The 21,312-nt window shown below is 36.5% G+C and overlaps 1 protein-coding gene across 1 annotated transcript in view; it reads right to left on the reverse strand.

Annotated features, from left to right (window-relative positions):
• LOC131035554 (E3 ubiquitin-protein ligase SINAT5) overlaps positions 1 to 21,092 on the reverse strand; it is a 51,159-nt gene extending 30,067 nt beyond the window's left edge. The window contains exon 1 of the mRNA XM_057967268.2: positions 20,458 to 21,092. Within this exon, the coding sequence (XP_057823251.1) occupies positions 20,458 to 20,736 (279 nt within the window). The 5' untranslated portion in view covers positions 20,737 to 21,092. The remainder of the gene's footprint in view (positions 1 to 20,457) is intronic.
• Between the last annotated feature and the right edge of the window lie 220 nt (positions 21,093 to 21,312).

Genomic DNA, 21,312 nt, shown 5'->3' on the forward strand with positions numbered 1-21,312 from the left:
TATTCCTACTATATTTGCTAGGTATTGTAATGTATTACCAGCATATTTAATATAAGGGTTAAGAACTCTATTTACAGGCTATGGTGGTTGTTGTAGCAGCATTTTGTACCAGATTTCAGTCTTATTCAAAAGAAGTAAAATTTTTGTAGTTAACTTCCATTGGCCCTGATTTGCAATTTGGGTTATCCTTGCTTTGGTAAAAATTATGAAGGGAAGTCCGAGGTTATGCCAGATCTAGTTAGAATATTTAAATATGAGCAAAATTAGTAGACGGTTTTTTGTTGTTCATTGTGAGAACCAAACATAGTTGTTTAACGCCATTGTATCTGGTAGTGTTATGTAATGTCCCTTTCCGGATTAACCCTAGATTTTTGCCCTAGAATCACAATTCAACAAGTTAGGGTTAGGGCTACCTTTTTATCAAGTAAATATCTCTTTAAACAATATGGACCTGGATTTAAATCATACAACCATAACCAAAGATATATATACATGTATATCTATTTCCAATTATTAGGGTTAGATAATAACATATAATAATCTTTAAATCAATACATATAATATCTATGTTACTTCTCACTATTCAAACACATTAGGGTTTGGAGTAAGAAACATGATAGGTCTGCCCGAAGCCATCCCACATTAAGCCCAAGAGTGGACACTCACCCTCTTGGCCCCAATGGCAAGCAACATGAACATCCACTCAAGGTGGCCTACTTAGTGTGGTGCTTGTACCTACTTTACCTATCCATGCCTCATCTCCTAAGGTCAACAACCCATGATGGTAGAGTTGTAGAGAAGATCGTAATAGAAGAATCTTGGTTTTCCTATCGAAGCCCACATGTGGATCTTTGCCCTCTTGGTCCCAGTGAAGGGCAACATGGACATCCACTCAGGGTTGCCTATTTAGATAGCAATCTCATAATTCCCCCTCTTCTTACACCTCCTTCCTCCCTTCCATGATGGGGGTTTACAAACAGATTTATTAACAGTCTCATGCATTTTTCTATAGAATCATATATATACATATAAAAGATAAATATTAACAAATAATGCAAAGGCCATATATATATACACACACCACAAGAACAATTGTTAGGAATGGCATATTGTTGTTATACAAGTCTAAAATGATTAGAATTCTATTGTTCTCATGTCTGATCTAAATATGATCTCGTTGATTGATGGTTGTGAATTGCTTTTGCTTGATCCTGATTTTTGGAGGTCGATCTTTGTCCTTTATACCCTCTCCGAGTGAAGAGGTGTGTCTCTTCTTAATAGCAATGGTTTGCAAGACAGTTATCCCTTTCCTTCGTGTCCTTTGATCCTTCACCAATCGCACCTCTTAGAATTAAGCCTTGCCTTAACTAATTTCCCACAATCTTTGTTAACCCTTCATTCGCTTGTTATGATTACTAGCATATGTTTTTGGATGGAAATTGTGAAGTCTTGGAATAGGTAGTTCTTCCTTATGCTATGTTTGCCCTTCTATGGTAGGGTCGTGATAGTCTGCCCTTCTCGTGATTGCTTGTCCTCAAGTAATTTCAAGTTGGGATGATTGAAGATTTCTTCTCCTTCCCACGTAGCATCCTCTATGGGCAGACCCTTCCACTTAACCAAAAAATCAGAAGTAGTCTTATTCCTCAACCTCTTCTCTCATTTATTAAAGACAGTTTCTGGTTCCAAGATAAGTTTGCCTTTGTCATCAAGTGGGGGTAATTCTACACATAGGGTAAAATATTGCCCTAGGACTCTTTTGAGTCGGGACATGTGAAAGACATTGTGAATTTTGTTGTTTTCGAGCAATCCCAATTCGTAAGCTACTTCGCCTACCCTTCTAAGGATCTTATATGGTCCATAAAACTGAGGTTTAAGCTTCTCTACTCCACTAACTTTGATTGAAGACCGCTTGAAAGGTTGTAGCTGTAAGAAAACCAAGTCTCCAACTTCAAACGTCCTTTCAGTGTGGTTTGGATCGGCATAGATCTTTTGCTGGTTTTGAGTGTGGTGTAAATTGTCCTTGAGTGCATTCATGATATCCATACTCTGTTGTACGAAATCCTTGGCCCTTGGTACTCGGCTTTCTTGAAGAACCAAACTTCCAAAAGAGGTTGCCTCATATCTGTATAAGGCCTTGAATGGGCTCATCCCAATTGGCATGTGGTGGGTGGTATTATAACAATACTCACCAAGGTGCAACCATTTTATCCATGCATTTTGCTGCCCTATGACAAAGTTTCTCAAATATCCTTCTACCCACTTGTTTACGATCTATGTTTGTTCGTTTGTTTGTGGATTATAACTCGTACTGGGAGTGAGTTCAATTCCGAATGGATGGAAGAGTTCTTGCTAGAATAAGCCAAGGAACCAAATATCTCTATCACTAACAATGTTCCTCGGGAGGCCATGGAGTCTGAATATTTCCTTGAATAAGACTTTGGCTACTTGTGGGGCTCGGTAGTCAGAAGATATCACCATGAAATGGGCATACTCGGTTAGGTTATTATTATTCTAATACACTCCCTTAATGGTCAATATGTCTACTGCACCAAGTTGCCCTTTGAACTTAACAAACTTATCTGGATAAAGAGACCTGGTGAGGATATATGCAGTCTGATCCTCAGTAGGAACATACTGCAAATACACAGATCCATCTTCAACAAGCTTGCGGATGAAATGATAATGAAGCTCAACATGCTTGGCTCGCTCATGGAAGACTAAATTTTTGGCAAGTTTGAACACCCCTTGATTGTCACGGAAGAGGGGTGTAGGTTATGCTTGAGACATCTAGATATGTAACCCAATGATCTGATGTAGGAGTTATCATGAAGCAGGATATGTAACTCACTACATAGCTTAGATCAAGTCTAGTGGTGGTGAGATATATTAAACTACCCACTAGTTCCCTGAAATTGGATTCATTCTCAACTGGAGAACCAGATTTGGCCGACAACTTCAGGCCTTTCTCCATAGGTGTAGATGCAAGTTTGCAGTCTTGCATTCGAAACTTATCTAGCAGAGCCCTGGCATATTTAGACTAAGAGATGAAGATGCCATGAGATTGCTGCCATACCTCAACACCTAGGCAGTAATGCAGAAGTCCAAGGTCGATTGTGTCAAAAGACTAGCATAAATTCTACTTGAGATGTTGAACTGCTAGTGATTATCAGATCATCCACAAAAATTACCAAAAGGATGATATCACTACCAATAGTCTTGATATACATATTTGAGTCGGAAGGACTCCTCCGGAAACCCTAATTTGTGAGGTACTTATCAATTTTCATGTACCATGCCCAAGGAGCCTATTTTAGGCCATAGAGTGCTTTCACCAGTTTGAGCACCTGGTGTTCTTTTTCGGCAACCTTGAATCCAAGAGGTTGCGTCATGTAGACTTCTTCTTGTAAGTCACCATTCAAGAAGGCACTCTTGACGTCCATTTGATGGACCTTCTAGCCACACTAAGCTGCCATGGCAAGGACTAATCTGATGGTGCTCATCTTTGCTGTTAGAGCAAATGTCTCCTCATAATCAATCCCTTCGCATTGAGAGAAGCCCTTGGCAACTAGACGAGCCTTGTACTTATCCAAAGTACCATCAGCTTTGTATTTGACCTTATAAAACCCTTTTGCATCCAATGGGTTTCTACCCTGGAGGAAGATCTGACAGAACCCAAGTGTTATTTTTCAGCAAGTTGTGGTGCTCCATTGCCATAGCTTATTCCCACGCAGGTATCCCTTTTGCCTCTGTGTATGTCTGAGGCTCATACACACTGTGAATGTTGGCCATGAGAGCAAAATTGACATAATCAGGATTTTTACTATTCTTCCAAGCAGTTCTACCTTCGATCAGCTCATCATCATGAAGATCAGCAATCGTCTTAGCCCACCATTTAGGCCAAAGAATAGAAGTGCCAACATTGGATGCAGGAGGTGCAACAGGATTAGGTTCATCAAACAGAAGATCAGATGAATCCTGAGGAAAGTCAAGTGGTGCAATTGCGTGTCTAGGTGATCCTGCAAAAGGAGCTGATGTAGGTGCACGAACAAGAACAGCTAGAGCCCTCCCATCAGGTGGACCTAATGGAAGATGAACACCCAAGTTTGAAGCCTTCAATGGCTGATCCTCTGGATCCAAAACTGTAGGAGAGAGCTGAAATGGCCCTCGTTCCTCATCAAACACCACATCACAACTGAAAATGAGACGATCTCTCTCTATGTCAACCAATCAATAGGCTTTGTGATTATCATTGTAGTCGGTTATCATAAGTTTCTGGCTCTTGGCATCCAACTTGGTGTGTTTAGCATCAGGTATCCAGACAAAGGCAGTGGAGCCAAAAACCTTCAGGTGACTGATTCTAGGCTTGCAACCTGACTAGGCCTCTTCCGGAATCTTCTTCTTCACAGCCACAATAGGAGACCGATTCAGAAGATAGATAGCACTGTTAACTGCTTCAGCCCAAAATTTCTTGGGAACATTCTTGTGTTCAAGCATAAACCAAGCCATTTTAGTGATCGTGTGGTTTCTCCGCTCAACGACACCGTTTTGCTAAGGGGTGTAAGGTGTAGTGAGTTGGCGCTTTATGCCATGTTCTTCACAGAAATGGGAGAAGGCAGAAGAACAAAATTCTCCCCCATTATCAGACCGAAGAGTAACAATATGTTAACAAGACTCTTTTTCTACTAATGCTTTGAACTTTTGAAACAAAACAAACACCTCTGATTTCTGATGAAGGAAATACACCCACATTTAACAACTGAAATCATCAACAAAAAGTAAGAAATACCTGCACCCTGACAAATCATACATTCTTATACGCGTCTAAGAATATCCTTCTTGACTCCCTTCCAAGAGTTTTTTTCCCTTATTTGTTTATAGGTTTTTTGAACCCAATCTATAATATAAGGGGTTTATATTATTCTGTAAAAACAAAAGAGACAATTTTGAGTTTGCAAAATTAGGGTAAAATATAGGCCCGAGATCTATTTTCCTATGATAATTCCTAAAATACAGACCCAAGAGCTTATCATTCGAATAATATTTGCACCGAATATCACATGCTAAGAAATGGTTTTTGCTTTTTTGAGAATCTTTTAGTAGGGCCTTTATATCAAGATTCTATACATATGGTATAATAAGTCTTGAAAGAACTCAAAATATTTGGAAACGATATTTTAGTAAAGAAAGAACAAAATAGGTTGCTCATTTAAAGGTAGAATAAATAACGAAGGATCACAAGCATATGCAATTGAAAAAACACAACTGGTTGTGAGTCACGTAAATCATCTCCTTAAACTTCTTACCTTTGGAAATCATTCTCTTATATTTCAGCTTCCCAATAAATAGTGCAAATGCACAATGAAGCATGGTGTCAACCAAATATGTTATGATGATTACTAGAAAGATCTATCAGCATTGCAACGGCTTGAAATACACATCACCTACAAATCCTCCACCGTATGTGGTCAACTAGAATTGTACTTGGTTCATGCAAACACTATTACTATGGCAAGTACATCATCTAAGTCTCTAATTTGGTTATATGAAGTTATAAACTATTCATGTGAAGGTTGTGGTGAGTTCAAATTTTGATCTGAGCTGCAGGTCAAACAAACATTATCCTTCTAAAATGGTGTACAAGCCATGTCGTTGGTCCAATAAGTTGAAATCCATACATCTGCATTATTCAATAAATGAAATTCAATTGTGGTTGTTATGATAATGGGGGATGAATCTGATGAAAAAGGCATTAAACAAATTGTCAAGATCATGAGCACAAATTCAAGGATTAGGAGCTTACATTTTCCTTATCATTTTGTGGCAAAGTCATGTTAGAAATGGTTTCTAGAATAGGGCCCCACAATTACCCAATTTGTGGGTTGCCTTGTATTGTTACAAGGATTAAACTGCTTCAATAGCAGACTATGAATACCCATTTGTGCCTTGTGCTTTTCATTCACAAGTAGTGCATCCTACAATCAAAATTATTGCACCAAGAAGTGCAGCCTTTGCTAGTTTCATATTTAACCTTTGAAAGAAGTCTATTTGTTTGAATTGTAAGCAACCAATTGAGATCCATTACAGCGAGAGTTGGAGTCAGCTATGGAAAATTGGAGAATCTGTTGAGCCTCCATGAGGTGGTAAAGATATTGAAGCACTGCAACATTGGAAAAGCAAGAATTTTTTAGGCACATCACAAATCTGTGAGAGCGCTGGCAAACATGGCCATAGAAGCAAAAGTGGGAGTCAGCAACAAGTAACTTGAAATGATAGCAGGCAACCAGGTAGCAACAAACAAGTGGATGAACAACAATGTTTGCACCTTCTAATTGGTGGCCAACATCAAATACATATTACCTGGAAATGAGACAAGGTATTCTAGTAGCTGCACTCTCAACAAAACCACATTGCATTACATATCTAACCATTCAAATAGGCTTTCTCACAAAGTCTCGAGTTTGAAGATAACTCATAGATGACCCCAGTTAATCTATTCCTTGTATCAAATTCTGAAAATGTGTTGCGTCATGCCATGTGTAGGCATTAACAATCAATAATCATGCATAATGAATAGATGCTTTGCACCAAGACATACCAGTAGCTTTTTCTTTGCTTCCAAGACTTATGGCAACTGTCTTTTGCTCTCATTCCATCTAATTTTTTAAAATAATAGTTTTCTATTGGTGTGCAGATTCCCTCAATTATATCACAATTTGGTTGTCCAGTCTTAAGGCTATTTTCTCAGGCTGTTACAATATATTATGTGAGTAGAGATTGTCTCTTCTTATGCCTCAGGTAAACGCTCTTCTGTGAAATAGTGTATGTGGCAAGGTATATGGGCTTAAGCTGAACAAAATTGTGATCCATTAGAATTAGTTCCTAGTACAACACTTCTGTGAAATAGTCTATGTGGCAAGGTATATAGGGCTTAAGCTGAACAAACTTGTGATACATTAGAATAACTTCCTACTTACAACAATAGGAAATAAACTAAAGCTTGCATTTGTTTGAGACATCATTTCAATAGGTGTTTAGTCAGGTGAATAAGTTTTTCTTTCTTTCTTTACCCCAAGTAGGCATTTGAATAGTTTTTCATTTTGTGAAACATAAAGGATGAAAAAACATTCTCCTCTACTTTCAAACAGGCATTTTCTGGTTATTTAATTTCATAATGTTTTCAATTTCTTTCGGTAGAACTGGTGTTTGCCCAATGAATAGCAATCTTATTACTTGTCCTCCAAAGAAAACAGTGATAGGATTGCTTATTTGCTGCTTTTTGTTATTCACAGCACAACTAAATGTAATGAGAATTTGGAAATGGTTACCCCTAACATATGAAACCTTTACATGATCATGTAAAGTACGTGGTCAACATCCCGTTGCCATATGTTGGTTGGGGCAGACTCTTCAGCGCTAGTTGTCTGCTTTCAAAATGGATGGCCTTGCACCAAAATTACTTCAATCCTTTGCCTTCTTTTCCTTGGGAATTCAAATTTTTATAGCTGCTTGACCAGATCATATGGCCTTTTGCTACCTTTATGAACTCCACAACTGCGCATTGGTTATGATTTTAATGCTAGTATTGCCCACTTGATTGGTGGCTTTTAGACTTTTGCTTTAATAATGGAAATATTTTGCATCAATTGATATATGGCTGATGTGTTTTTTGCATTAATGATCTTATGTTAAAAGAAATGTGCTTTATGACTGGAGAAATCTTTTCTAATTTAGTAGCCACAATAAAGTAAGAAAGAAATAAATATAAATGAGATTGCCTCACTGTGATGATTGTTAATACACTCATAACTATCACCTGCTTGAGTTCCTATTTCCTTTAAGTGGTAACTGGCACTAAACCTGTTCTCACATGATGGATCATATGAGTTGCAACAGAGGTTACAAGGTAGATCTGGTTAATGACGATAAGAATTACTTCAATTCTCTGAAAAAAGTCTATTGCATTATGACAAGCATAGACCTAATAATTATTGATAAATAAATGTTGCTCGTGTATCATTTTTGTTGATACTTAGACATCACAACCATATTTGTTGATCTATCAAATGTGCCCGTAACACTTAAAGAGCATCAATAATAGGACAATACTTATGTGTCATATTTTTTACAAGTGTAAATGATCTAATCACCTACTCCATGCTCAATTGGGATCTCTATAATTGTTAAAAGACTATTTCACAAAGAAATGATATATTTGCATTAAATATCCTAGATGAAATTCTTAGTCATAAATTCAAAATAAAATGATAATTGAACCTTTTTTAAATCTTTATTCGGAATGGTGCATTGAAATCAATCACATTAAGGCCCTAAACCAGTAGTTGCAACATTCGGATAGTGTGGGGGAAAGAGACATTCTATATATTATATCCATAAAAACAGTTGCTTTAGCATGAATTTAGCATTTTTTATAAACTTTATGTATTGACAAAATCCAGGTAAATTCTTGGATATAATGCACCTACTTATAATGGGTAATTGTCGCCCTAAGAAACTGTCCAGGAAGCAAGCCTAAAAAGGATGGCTCACCCATTACTAAGAGAATTTTTATTTGATGATTTATTTATTCTATGCTTAGTGGGATGACTATTTACTACTAAAAAGCATGGAAATTCATAACTATTTATGGTTGTGACAATCTCATACTGTAATGTTCTTATAAAAATGAATATCAATAGATCATCATTATTTTTTGGCTATTATTTCTATATTTTGGTCAAAACATTATAGCTTTTTCATATGTAAATGAATTGCTTATTATTAGTAAATTGAGTTAATTATTGGAGATAAAATATCCACTCTTGTTCATCATTTGGATTAGCTATACTTAAGTATCAATAACAAGTATCTCAAAGCAAAGTGTGCACATGATTTACTTAAGAAAGTAATATGATCATTTTATATTAGCTATTATACTTATTAAAGATTCATATTAATCAAACCTTGAAAACACCATGAAAAAAAGATCAACCCTATTTTTCAATTAACCCAAAAGTATCTAGATTAAATAATACCTATCAATTGTTGAAAACTGATAGCTAGATCGGATTATATGAGCAAATAAATATGAACAAATGTATCTACATTGGGCTGGGCCCAAAATTGTTTATTGTAACTTGTAAATAAGGTAGGCCCAATTTGGGCGGTAAAATCAAATATGTATTTGAGCGATCATTTATGTAATTGGGCTGGGCCCAAACTCATGTAGCTTGTAAATGAGTATCAAGCAATAACATCTTAATAGGTCAAGACCTATTTGAGCAGTATACATAATATTATTAAGAAATTAATAAGGCAGGCCGACTTGAGAGTTGACACCACAAGTCAAGTATATAAGCAAGTCATTTGCATGGCATAATCAATCAATCATAAAAAGTGAATTACTTCTCCAATATTCATCTATGTGCTCAGCGAATTCCTTTTGAAGATCAGCGAATCATCCTTAAGGCTGTCAACACCTTCAGCAAACATCCTTCTTGAAGGCAGCAAATATTACTGTGTGGCAGCAGTCATCATTGAAGATCAGCGAATCATCCTTGAAGGCTGTCAACACCATTCTAGGATCTGCGAAACCTCATTCTTGTGACAGCAAACTGATCTGATGTTGGAGATAAGTTTCATGTCTTGTAATTGTTGTTTTTAGTCCTTTAGATTAATACAATACTCAGATAATAAAATTTATCTTTAATTTCCAGATTAATATTAATTGCTGTTAGTGTTTAAGAATTTCCAGAATTAAGCAAAAGTAGAGAAATGAATAGAATGAACACACAACGCACAAGTACCCTGGGAAAACCTCCTAGGAGGAAAAACCCAGCCAAAAAAATCCTGAGATCTGATTATGGATTATGAATAATAATCTGATTACAATACTTATCTCAGTTTACCCTTAGGGCTAATGGCATCTTCAAGTGGTTTCAGATCTGCCCCTTAACCAGTTTCGGATCTGCCTTTTTGTTGTATCAACCAGCAACCAAGGATTTGATCTTGAAATGAATTGTATGTCTCCAGCTGATGACTGTAATCAACTTCAGAACAGCAGGTCCTTCAATTGGCAGATCGCTTGATGAAGACCACTCCCTTAACAGCAGAGATGGATCGATTTATGCCCAGCAGATAAAAGACTAAGTTCGATGTCCTTCAGATTAGATTCGCATATGAGAGAGTAGATGAGTGAGTGTACAAATGAAGTCAAGTTGTCCTTTATTTATATGAGGCGAAGGACCTATTTAGGTCGGCTTTGACATTAATTCTTTTTATCCTTTTATTTCTTTTGTGCGAAATGTCTTTTTGAATATAGGGTCGGCCCTATTTAGAGGGAACACGTTTCCCTTAGGGTGGCGTGAGGAATAGGTTAGGGAGTGGCGTGTGAGAGAGGGCCCATCCCTATACGTTAAAGAGGGGTCAGCCCTTTGGGCGGATTCCAATGTTGCCTAAGGCATTTGGAATCTACCCCTCCTACCTAATTACAACACTCCCTCTTAATTAGGGCAGAGAAAACATAATTAGAATATCATAATCTTCCATCTCGCACACAAGCAAAGAATGGATTACATAATCAAAATATTGTAGTCTTCCATCTTGCACACAAGCATATAATGGAACTACATAATATAATCTTCCAGCTCGCACACAAGCATAGACTGGATCCACCTGACATTGCCTGCAGAGGGTGGAGAGGATTTTTTCCACCATCTTACATTGCCCGCAAAGGATGGTAACAATTACTCTTCTCCCTGAGAAGATTACAATACCACCTTACATTGCCCGCAGAGGGTGATTTGATACAACACAATGTATCACTGAGGTTGAGACTCCCTCTCAACCAAGGTTTCATTTTCCAAAACACCGAGTCTATCTCTGAAGTACACAAACTTCACTTTGGACAGAGGCTTGGTAAAAATGTCTGCACCTGATCATCAGTGCTGACATACTTCAGTTGAATGGCGCTTCTTTGCACCATATCTCGAATGAAGTGATAATGAGTTTCCACATGTTTTGACCTGTCATGAAACACGGGATTGACGGACATTTTGATACAACTCTGATTATCACAATGAATAACTGTAGGTTCCCAGGGTTGTCCAAACAGCCCAACAAGAAGCTTACAAAGCCACACTGCTTCTCTAGAAGCAACACTTGCTGCAATATACTCAGCTTCAGCAATACTTAGTGCAACTGAGGATTGTTTTCTACAAGCCCAAGAGATCACTGCGGATCCTAAGCTGAAACAAATGCCAGAAATGCTTTTCCTGTCTTTGACACTTCCAGCCCAATCTGCATCTGAATAACCTTCCAAGGTTATTGAAGTGTTAAATGGATACTTCAGCCCATAACCAACTGTGCCTCGCAAGTATCTTAGGATGTGCTTGGCTGCAACAAGATAAACATGTTTGGGCATGCTCATGAACTGGCTGAGAGCATTCACTGCATAACATATGTCAGGTCTAGTGTTAACTAGATACATCAATGATTCAATCAACTACCTGTACTCCGATGGATCTACAAAATCAGAGTTAGCTGCAAAAACACTTAACTTCTTTAAGTTAGATTCCATAGGAGTAGACATAGGTTTATAATCCATCATTCTAAATCTTTTCAAAATATCAATAGTATACTTTCCTTGACTTAGAAAAATTTCGTTAGATCTTTGCCATACTTCTAGACCTAGAAAATAATGCATTAGACCTAAGTCCTTCATTTCAAATTCTGAAGCTGATTCTTTCTTACATCTAATGATAAGTTCATCTTTACCAATAAGAAATAAATCATCTACATATAGAACTAGAATTAGCATTTCATCATTAGATATCTTAAAGTAGATGTTAGAGTTAGCATCATTTTTACAAATCCTAAACTTAACAAGTACTTATCAATTCTTTCATACCAAGCACAAGGGGCCTGTTTGAGGCCATATAGAGCTTTCTTCAATCTGCACACATGAGTTTCTCTATCCTGAATCTCATAACCCTCACGTTGTTCAATATAGACTTCTTCCTCAATGACACCATTAAGGAAGGCAATCTTAACATCCATTTGATGTAGCTTCCAACCTCTAGCTGCAGCAATAGCTATTATAGTTCTAATAGAGGTATATCTAGCAACAGGAGCAAATGTTTCTTCATAGTCTATGCCTTCCTTTAGAGAAAAACCACGAGCTACAAAACTAGTCTTATATTTTTCAATACTACCATCAGCATTATGTTTAATTTTGAATAACCATTTAGAGGAAACAGCAGATTTACCTTTAGGTCTAGGCACAATGTCCCAAACATCATTCTTGATGATTGACTGATACTCTTCATCCATAGCAAGCTTCTAGGCATGATGGTTCAAGTCTTCTTCAACATTGCATGGCTCAGACTCAATGAGATTGCACATCAATGTAACATAGTTGGAGAATACTTGAGGTCTCTTGGTTTCTCGGAAAGTGCCACTGGGAGCTGCAAATCTTGCAGCTTCTTGAATGGTGTTTCTTACCCAAAGTGGCCTTTTTTTGCTAACAACAATGTCACTAGGTATATCAGTGGAATTCATAAGCTCCGGTGGATCATTATGCTCTTCTTGAGGTGGAGGTTCAACAGGCTCCCTTTGAATCTCAAGGTTAGTATCAACATTCATATCTTGTTTGTCATTAACTTCAGCAATAACAAGAGAACCTTTTGATTTCTTAAAGGCAATATCTTCTTCAAAAGTAACATCTCTACTTACCTCAACATACCTTTGACCTGGAATATAGATCCTGAAGGCCTTGGAGGATTCACTATATCCAACTAGCATGCCTTTCTTCCCAGAGGGCTCCAACTTGGTTCATTTTTCCTTGGGCACATGAACATAAACAGGACTTCCAAAAATTCTTAAGTGACTGATGTCAGGTTTGGATCTCGTGAAGGCTTCTTCAGGAGTCATATTCTTTAGAACACTGTGAGGACATCTATTCTGAATATATACGGTTGTTCTAGAAGCCTCGGCCCATAGAAAGGTCTGCAAATCTTGATCATAAATCATAGCCTTTGCAGCCTCAACAATTGTTCTATTCTTCCTTTCAGCAACTCCATTTTGTTGAGGATTGTATGGAACACAGAACTCCCACTTAATTCATGTCTCAACACAAAAATCATGAAAGCTACCGGAGGTATACTCACCTCCATTGTCAGATCTTAAACATTTAATTCTTTTACCAGAGGTGTTTTCAGCCAATGCCTTAAACTCTTTAAATCTACTTAAGACTTCATCGGGTTCTTTAGATTTCAAGAAGCAGATCCAAGTTTTCCTAGAGAAATCATCTATTAAGATTACATAATAAAGAAATCCACTAGGAGATGCTAAAGACATAGGACCACATAAATCAAAGTGAACAAGGTCTAGTTTATCTTTAGCTCTACTTTCACTTTTATGAAAAGGGTTTTTAACATTTTTACCTATAGCACAACCTTTGCACGTATCGTCATGAATTTGACTGAGTTTAGGCATACCTTTGACTAATTTTCCGAGGGAGGAAAGTGCTTGATAGTGTAAGTGGCCAAGTCTTCTATGCCATAGCTCACAAGATTCGGAAGCCTCATTAATGAGGGCTTGAACAGGGTTAGAAGAGAGCTTATATAAACTATCATATCTATTACCAATTACACGAGCAAATTTAAAACTAGATTTCTTAGGCCAAGCAAGTACTTTTCCCTCAGAAAATGCAATTTGATAACCTTTATCTTCTAGAGCAGAAATGGAAATTAAGTTTCTTTTAATTCCAAGAACAAATAAGATATCACTAAGGTAAAGTGAAATACCAGAGTCAGAACCTCTTACCGAATATCGAGCATCGTCACCAATTACCACATGTAGACTGGTATCCTTTTCTACTAAGTCTGAAAGGTGATCACGGTAGCCTGTGATGTGTCTGGAAGCACCACTGTCAATCAGCCATATGTTATTGTCTATGGATATGTTGCTTGACATGGCAGAGATGAATAAGAAGTCATCATTTTGTTCTGAGACTTCATTTAAGTTGGCTTCTCTTTCCGTAGGATAATTCTGACATTTTTAGCATAGTGACCAAATTTGTCACATCCGACACATTGAACACGAAAGATATCTCTTGGCGTCTTCAAAGAATGTTGAGAAATAGGTGGTTTGAAATCTCTATTCCTGTTGGGATAATGCTTCTTCCAATTTCCACCTTTCTTGCATTGGGCTGCAAGCATGTGTTGATCATCTGCATGAGGACTTTTGAATTGCCCCCTTGTGATAAGACATGACTCTTCTTGAATGCAATCATTCTTAAAGCGATCAAGGGTAGGTAACTCAGTTCTACCACTTATGGTTTGATTAAAGGACTCCCATGAGTGTGGTAGACCATTTAGGGCAATCATAACAAGATCCTTGTCTTCCATGTTATGTCCAATTGTACCTAGTTGATTCTTTAGTTCTGAAATTCTCATAAAATAAGACATAACAGAATCTTCTTTTGACATTTTGATATTTAGTAATTGCTGCCTTAAGGTAATTGCCCTACTGAGATTGTTAATTTCATAGGTACCTTGTAGATGACTGAATATTTCTCTTGCGGTAGTGAATGAGGCAATGGAGGTAACTAGGTGGTCTTTAACTGAATCAATAAGGAGCTTTCTGGCCTTGACAGCATCCCTTTTGAATTGTTTTAGCTCAGCTGCATCCGTAGGTTCAGTTAGCTATTTCGCTTCTATGAAATGAAGAAGATCTTCTTCGTCTAGAGCAATCATGATTCGAACATTCCATGCAGCAAAGTTGAAATTTCCATCAAGCCTATCTTCAATTTTCAGCCCCATTGACCTAACCTGTGAATGAGACAACAATCTGGAAATAAAAGAGTACTAAATTCTGAAATCTGAAAGTTGATCTAGCCTATAGCTTTGATACCATGTTGTTTTTAATCCTTTAGATTAATACAATACTCAAAAAATAGAATTTATCTTTAATTTCCAGATTAATATTAATTGTTGTTAGTGTTTAGGAATTTCCAGAATTAAGCAAAAGTAGAGAAATGAACAGAATGAACACACAACACACAAGTACCCTAGGAAAACCTCCTAGGAGGAAAAACCCAGCCAGAAAAGATCCTGAGATCTGATTATGGATTATGAATAATAATCTGATTACAATACTTATCTCAGTTTACCCTTAGGGCTAATGGCATCTTCAAGTGGTTTCAGATCTGCCCCTTAACCAGTTTCGGATCTGCCTTTCTGTTGTATCAACCAGCAACCAAGGATTTGATCTTGAAATGAATTGTATGTCTCCAGCTGATGACTGTAATCAACTTCAGAACAGCAGGTCCTTCAATTGGCAGATCGCTTGATGAAGACCACTCCCTTAACAGCAGAGATGGATCGCTTTATGCCCAGCAGATAAAAGACTAAGTTCGCTGTCCTTGAGATCAGATTCGCATATGAGAGAGTAGATGAGTGAGTGTACAAATGAAGTAAAGTTGTCCTTTATTTATATGAGGCGAAGGACCTATTTAGGTCGGCTTTGACATTAATTCTTTTTATCCTTTTATTTCTTTTGTGCGAAATGTCTTTTTGAATATAGGGTCGGCCCTATTTAGAGGGAACATGTTTCCCTTGGGGTGGCGTGAGGAATAGGTTAGGGAGTGGCTTGTGAGAGAGGGCCCAGCCCTATACGCTAAAGAGGGGCTAGCCCTTTGGGCGGATTCCAATGTTGCCTAAGGCAATTGGAATCCGCCCCTCCTACCTAATTACAATCAGCAGTAATTGCCTTCATATTTGACATAATATAATTGGATTTTAAGGCTGGGTTTTCAACCTCCAAGAGGGAGGTTTTCCCAGGGTATTGCTGTGTTGTGTTTATGAGCATTGTGTTTTCATTACATTTTCAGTTTACATTGAATTCTGTTATATCTGACTGCTAAATTCAACATCAATAAGTTCCACATCTAAATTTGTGCAGGATCATTTTTTGAATCATTGAAAAATAGTAGAAGGAATACTAAAAGTATATCAAAGTTTCAATTAGCTTTAGCCTTTATTATTCCTGAACCAAAACAAAATTATATTTGGTTTTGTGAAATTGACTAGACTTGTTATCCTGTTGATAAGAGATACACCTCAAGATATGTCTTCAAACTATGGTGCAAGTGGTATCACATGGATGAATAACTTTCTAAAGCTTTCTCTTCTATAGAGGCTGCCTACAGAAGTATCTGCAAAAGAGTCAATGTGGCCTAGGAGATTATTGGAAGAGTCATATGGATACTAGTGACAGTCCCATTTTATTATATGATAACAAAAGCTATTCTGCTCTTGCCAAAAATTCTTGTGCATCCAAAAATAATGCACATTGAAGATTGGGCATTTCATTCAAGAAAAAAAGTTGTTTTCGGTAATGAAATTACTCTCCAATTCGATTAAACCAACTATCAAGTGTTAGACATATTGTGATTCTGGAGATATGGGCTTGCATCCCACCAACCATTGAATAAAATCTCTATGAAATGCCTCTATTAGAATGCTCGGCCTCAAGGAGTTGCCATTGAGGTGAGTGTTCATAGCAATGACACCTCCTAGTGGCTAATTCGACGTGTAAGACCAGAGGGCATTGCAAGACCTACAAGCACTAAATAAGACCTAGGCTATGTAAGTCCTACAAGCACTATGTCTATCTTCCTTTCTATTCCTTCTTCCATTTGTAAAATAATTTTGTTACATGTGACACCTAACTTAGCACTTGTAAGATCTACAAGCATCGGTAAGATCTAAGGACATTATATTGTACATAAGACCTAAGGGCAATATTGTAACAACTTAATGGGCTATTTTGAGGAGGTTCGGGCCCCAACAAAATCTTTATAAGATCCTTTTAGTCATCATTCTAAGGAAACTAGGATCTAAATTATCACAAGAGATTTATCACATAGTCCAAAATGCATGATCTTCATCTTGGCATATATTTTTATCCCTACGGCAGACTTATCAAAAGTCCACATTGTCTTTTCTCTCTAAAAAAATTTGACAACATGAACCCCCTAAAACATTAATGGGGAGAAATAAGAGCATACTGTTTATTAGGAAATTGCATTAAATGTAAGTGATCCTAAATAGCATTTATAATAATAAACTTATAAGATTAATCCTTATAATATAAAGTGTAGGGTGATTTATAAAGTTTAGCTATAAATAAATATTTTATTTATTAATCAAATTAATAACCAAAAGGGTATAAGGTGAAAGATTGTGACCTAACCTTGGGTTGCCTTAAATATAGGAAATCATATTGCATGCATATATTACATGGCGGACATCTGTTGAGGCACTCGTAGAGCATTAGAGATAAATTTGTGAAAGCATTTATATGCATGTGAGGCCATCAAGGAAGGAAGGGAAGAACCAAGTCCTTGATATGTTTGTTCTATAAAAACATTATTGTAAGTTTCCTCAGAAATGAATGATATTTGTGTGATGTTTTTTATATACAAGGGTTTTCCCCATACATATATATATATATATATATATATATATTGTAATGCATTATTTCTATGCTTTCTCCAATTCTTATTTCATTTTCTATTTTTTATATAACGATTAGTTGTCTATGATCCTAATTTATAACACATGAATAGGGTGATGGTACTCATGATCTGTTATATATATATATATATACATATATAGTGTAATGCATTATTTCTATGCTTTCTCCAATTCTTATTTAATTTTCTATTTTGTATATAGTGATTAGTTGTCTATGATCCTAATTTATAGCACGTGAATAGGGTGATGATTCTTATGATCTGTAGTCCTACGCAAGAGCTAACAGAAAGGGAGAATGGGACCAAGCTATGGCAGAAAAATACAATTTCACAATGAAGAACAAAACTTGCAAATTGGTATACTATTCTAAGAGAAAGAGCATTGAAGACTATAAATTTAATTCAAATGGATCTATTAAGAGGTTCAATGCACAGCAATGGTAAACAGATATTCCCATAATGAAATAATTAATTATTACGATACTTAGCTCCAATTGCCAAGATAGAGTTTGAGGAAGGGAATGTTAGAATGTAAACCCATCTTGTCAAGCCCTTTGAGTTAGCAATGTTGTTGTATACACTAGAATGACATGTATGAGATTTGGGCCTTCATGGGTTGGCCTAATTTTTATAAATCACATTTTACTTTTGTAATTCCACTTCTTATATTTCTTTTGGCATGTCTTGACACTACCACAAATCTTTGCTGTCTTTTTTTCCAAAAAGGAGCTTATTATTTGTAGGATAATAGATGTCATCAATCTCACAATGAATAGCATAAGGCATGCTTTATACCTCTTAGACAAAATTCAGCAAAGTAGAGTGCAGAGATGGGAATAGGGCAACATGTGTAGAGAAGGTCATGGATGATTCGTACATCCTAAGGCCCACACATTTGAAGGATATATCAGAGATAACATTTCGACTAAAAATTAATGTACATGAAAAGTTCAGATTGGCACAAGCCTATACAGTATGGTATAGAAACATTCAAATAAGTTCAGCTACATCTGAACATGCTCCACATGAGAAAAAAGGGAAAGATAGATTTCTCTTTCATATATTCATGCGAGAGTAATCTAAAATACTTTGTATTACTCATTTGCTGATCCATTAACATAACCATTCGCCCCTAGGTCATTAAAGGTGTTCCATGAATCTTCAAATAAGTTCCTGCAGTATCACTCTACAAATAAGAGCAACAATCAAGCATGTTGAATAAGCCAGTGATCTAAAGCACAGTAAAGTAGATGAGCATTGTAGAGATGCTAATAAATCTAAAACGCATTCGAAGGCTCAGATTGCATAAACTGACTTGCCAAAATCGCAAGATGATAGTGCTAATGGAGATGGGGATCAGGAGACAAAATCTTACTCTTCTGGAGTTTTTCCAATTTAGTTTTCTCCATGGTGGATTCTTGTAGTAATATCTCTTTTCATGTGTGTTAATTCATTTGCTAGGTTATTTTCATTCCATTGCAAATAGTTCACTGTATCAAAAATTAAGAAAGCATATAATTAAGATAGCTGATTACAAGTGTAGTACTTGTTCATCACAGCCAATGGATGGTACATCAGTCAACATTTAAGGTGAAGAACCAGCATACTTTATTACACTGTTGTCTTGTTGATTGGAAAACAGCATGTATTTGTGCATGCGCACAATTGCATGATGGATGTATGATGTATATGGAAGCCACATAGCTTTGACAAAACACTGGGTCGGCTCATAAAGAAATGTACATCTGTGTTGGTGGATTGACTATAGATTGTAATCTATCATACCACTCCACAAGTGGATGTTGATTTGAACAATGAAGTGTAAGGGTCTTCTAAAATGTTATTAGAAATCTACACTGTGTACTTTTCATTTCCATACAGTGGTGATACATGCCAAATGAAACCTGCTGCCACTGCCCATAAAACTTACCTATTTAGCAATAAAAACCCAGCCACTTGTTTAATAAAATACTAAAGCAATGTTACTGTAACCATTTATCCTCTGCATACTGATTTCACATGCATACAGTGAAATGATTAAAAAAAAATAACAAACTAGATTACAATTCTATTGCACTTCCTTGTCGTTATTACTTCAGCCAAAGAACTGGTAATTCTCTAAAAAATGTAAGAAACTTGAAATAAGTTAAACCTAACAATTATTGTCTTTATCTTATAACAACTCATTGACAGCAGAGCTTTCAATCCTCTATTATTACAATAATTTTTACTTAAATGCGAAAATTTCTAACGCATGATTGACCTACTACTAGATCAAGCATCAAAATTTCCCGCAGTAAAAAACACAGATTTAAACTCCATTACATTTCCATGTCATTCATAATATCTTGCAGCAAAAATAATGAAATTTATGCACACAACATATCAAAATTGAAACAAATTATATAGCTTTTTTGACCTGCTACTAGATTCAAGAACCCAAAGTTACCACGGAATTTAACAATAAATTTAAAGAACGCAATAAAATTAATTAATAATAAAAATAAAAGAAAAGAAAAAAAAAAATCAAATACTGATGCATTTCCACGTCATTAACAACAACTCGGACAGAACATTGGAAATTTTTGTGCCCAATGTAAAAATATTGAATTTAACCCTAATACAGACGATTCTTAGCTTTTCTTCATACAAATTTAACACATTAAAACAAAAGAACAGATTCAAACTCTATTGCATTTCGTATCACTAACACCACAGGGGAACGAAAATGACAAAAGAAAAAACAGCACTGAAAATTCCGCATTCAGTTACCAGTATTCACCATAACATAATTCGACCCTAATACTGAAAATTCCGTAGCATTTTCCACCCAGTACTGATTTCAAACACCCAATTTTACTAAACGGAATTCCATGAACCCTAAACAAATAAATCAATAAAATAGGTGAAACATTAAATACCTGGTGAATAGGCGGATACATAGAATTAGTGCAGACAGGGCACTCAAGGAGCTCGTGGACGCTGCTGGCAGCGGGAGAAACAACAGCGCTAAGAGCACTGGTGTGATGATTGCCACTGTTAACAATGTTGTTGTTACTGTTTTTGTTGCTACTGGGATTTTTAACAAGAGGCCGCTGGATTTCTTCATCGTCTTCATCATCTGCAATTGAAAGAGATTCAAGAACCTCCACATCCATACATGGAACGCTTGATCTCTTTCTTGACCCTACGCAATTCATAACCAAACCGATACAAGCGCGTCTCTGGCCAGGATTTTGTTTCCAATTTATTTTGTTCTATCTTCTTGGGTGTTTCTCGAGTAATCTCTTTGGGTGGTGGTTCTGATTATTTTGGGCTGGGATTGTCGTTATTTTTTGGCAGGGCTTTTGTAATTTAGATTGAGGGTTTCGAATGCGGTGCCTGTGTCTGTAACACGCAGTAAATGTTTTAGGCAAATAGTGTAGTTCAGCATCCCCGGGGGTTTCAATTATAGGGATTGGATTCCATTTGTTTGGCTTTTAGGGACCAGCCCTTGTCAACGGTTCTGCTCTGCCCTCCCTTTTATGCGGAGGAATTTCTTTTTTATTTATAAATGTACATGCAACCAAAAATGAAATATATATAGGTAATGATACCTTCCCTCTCTTAGACATCTTACTTGCAATGGTAAATTTGTAAGTAATAGGAGGAAAGGGTTTGTATTTTCAATGGCACTTCATCATGGAATGTACAATTTGTGAAGATATTCGCACTTAGTACAAAAATGGTTTAAAGGTTGACAATATGCACTAGTTATTTGAGGAAGATGGGATTAC

This window comes from Cryptomeria japonica, chromosome 3 (assembly GCF_030272615.1).
Source record: "Cryptomeria japonica chromosome 3, Sugi_1.0, whole genome shotgun sequence".
Lineage (NCBI taxonomy): Eukaryota > Viridiplantae > Streptophyta > Pinopsida > Cupressales > Cupressaceae > Cryptomeria > Cryptomeria japonica.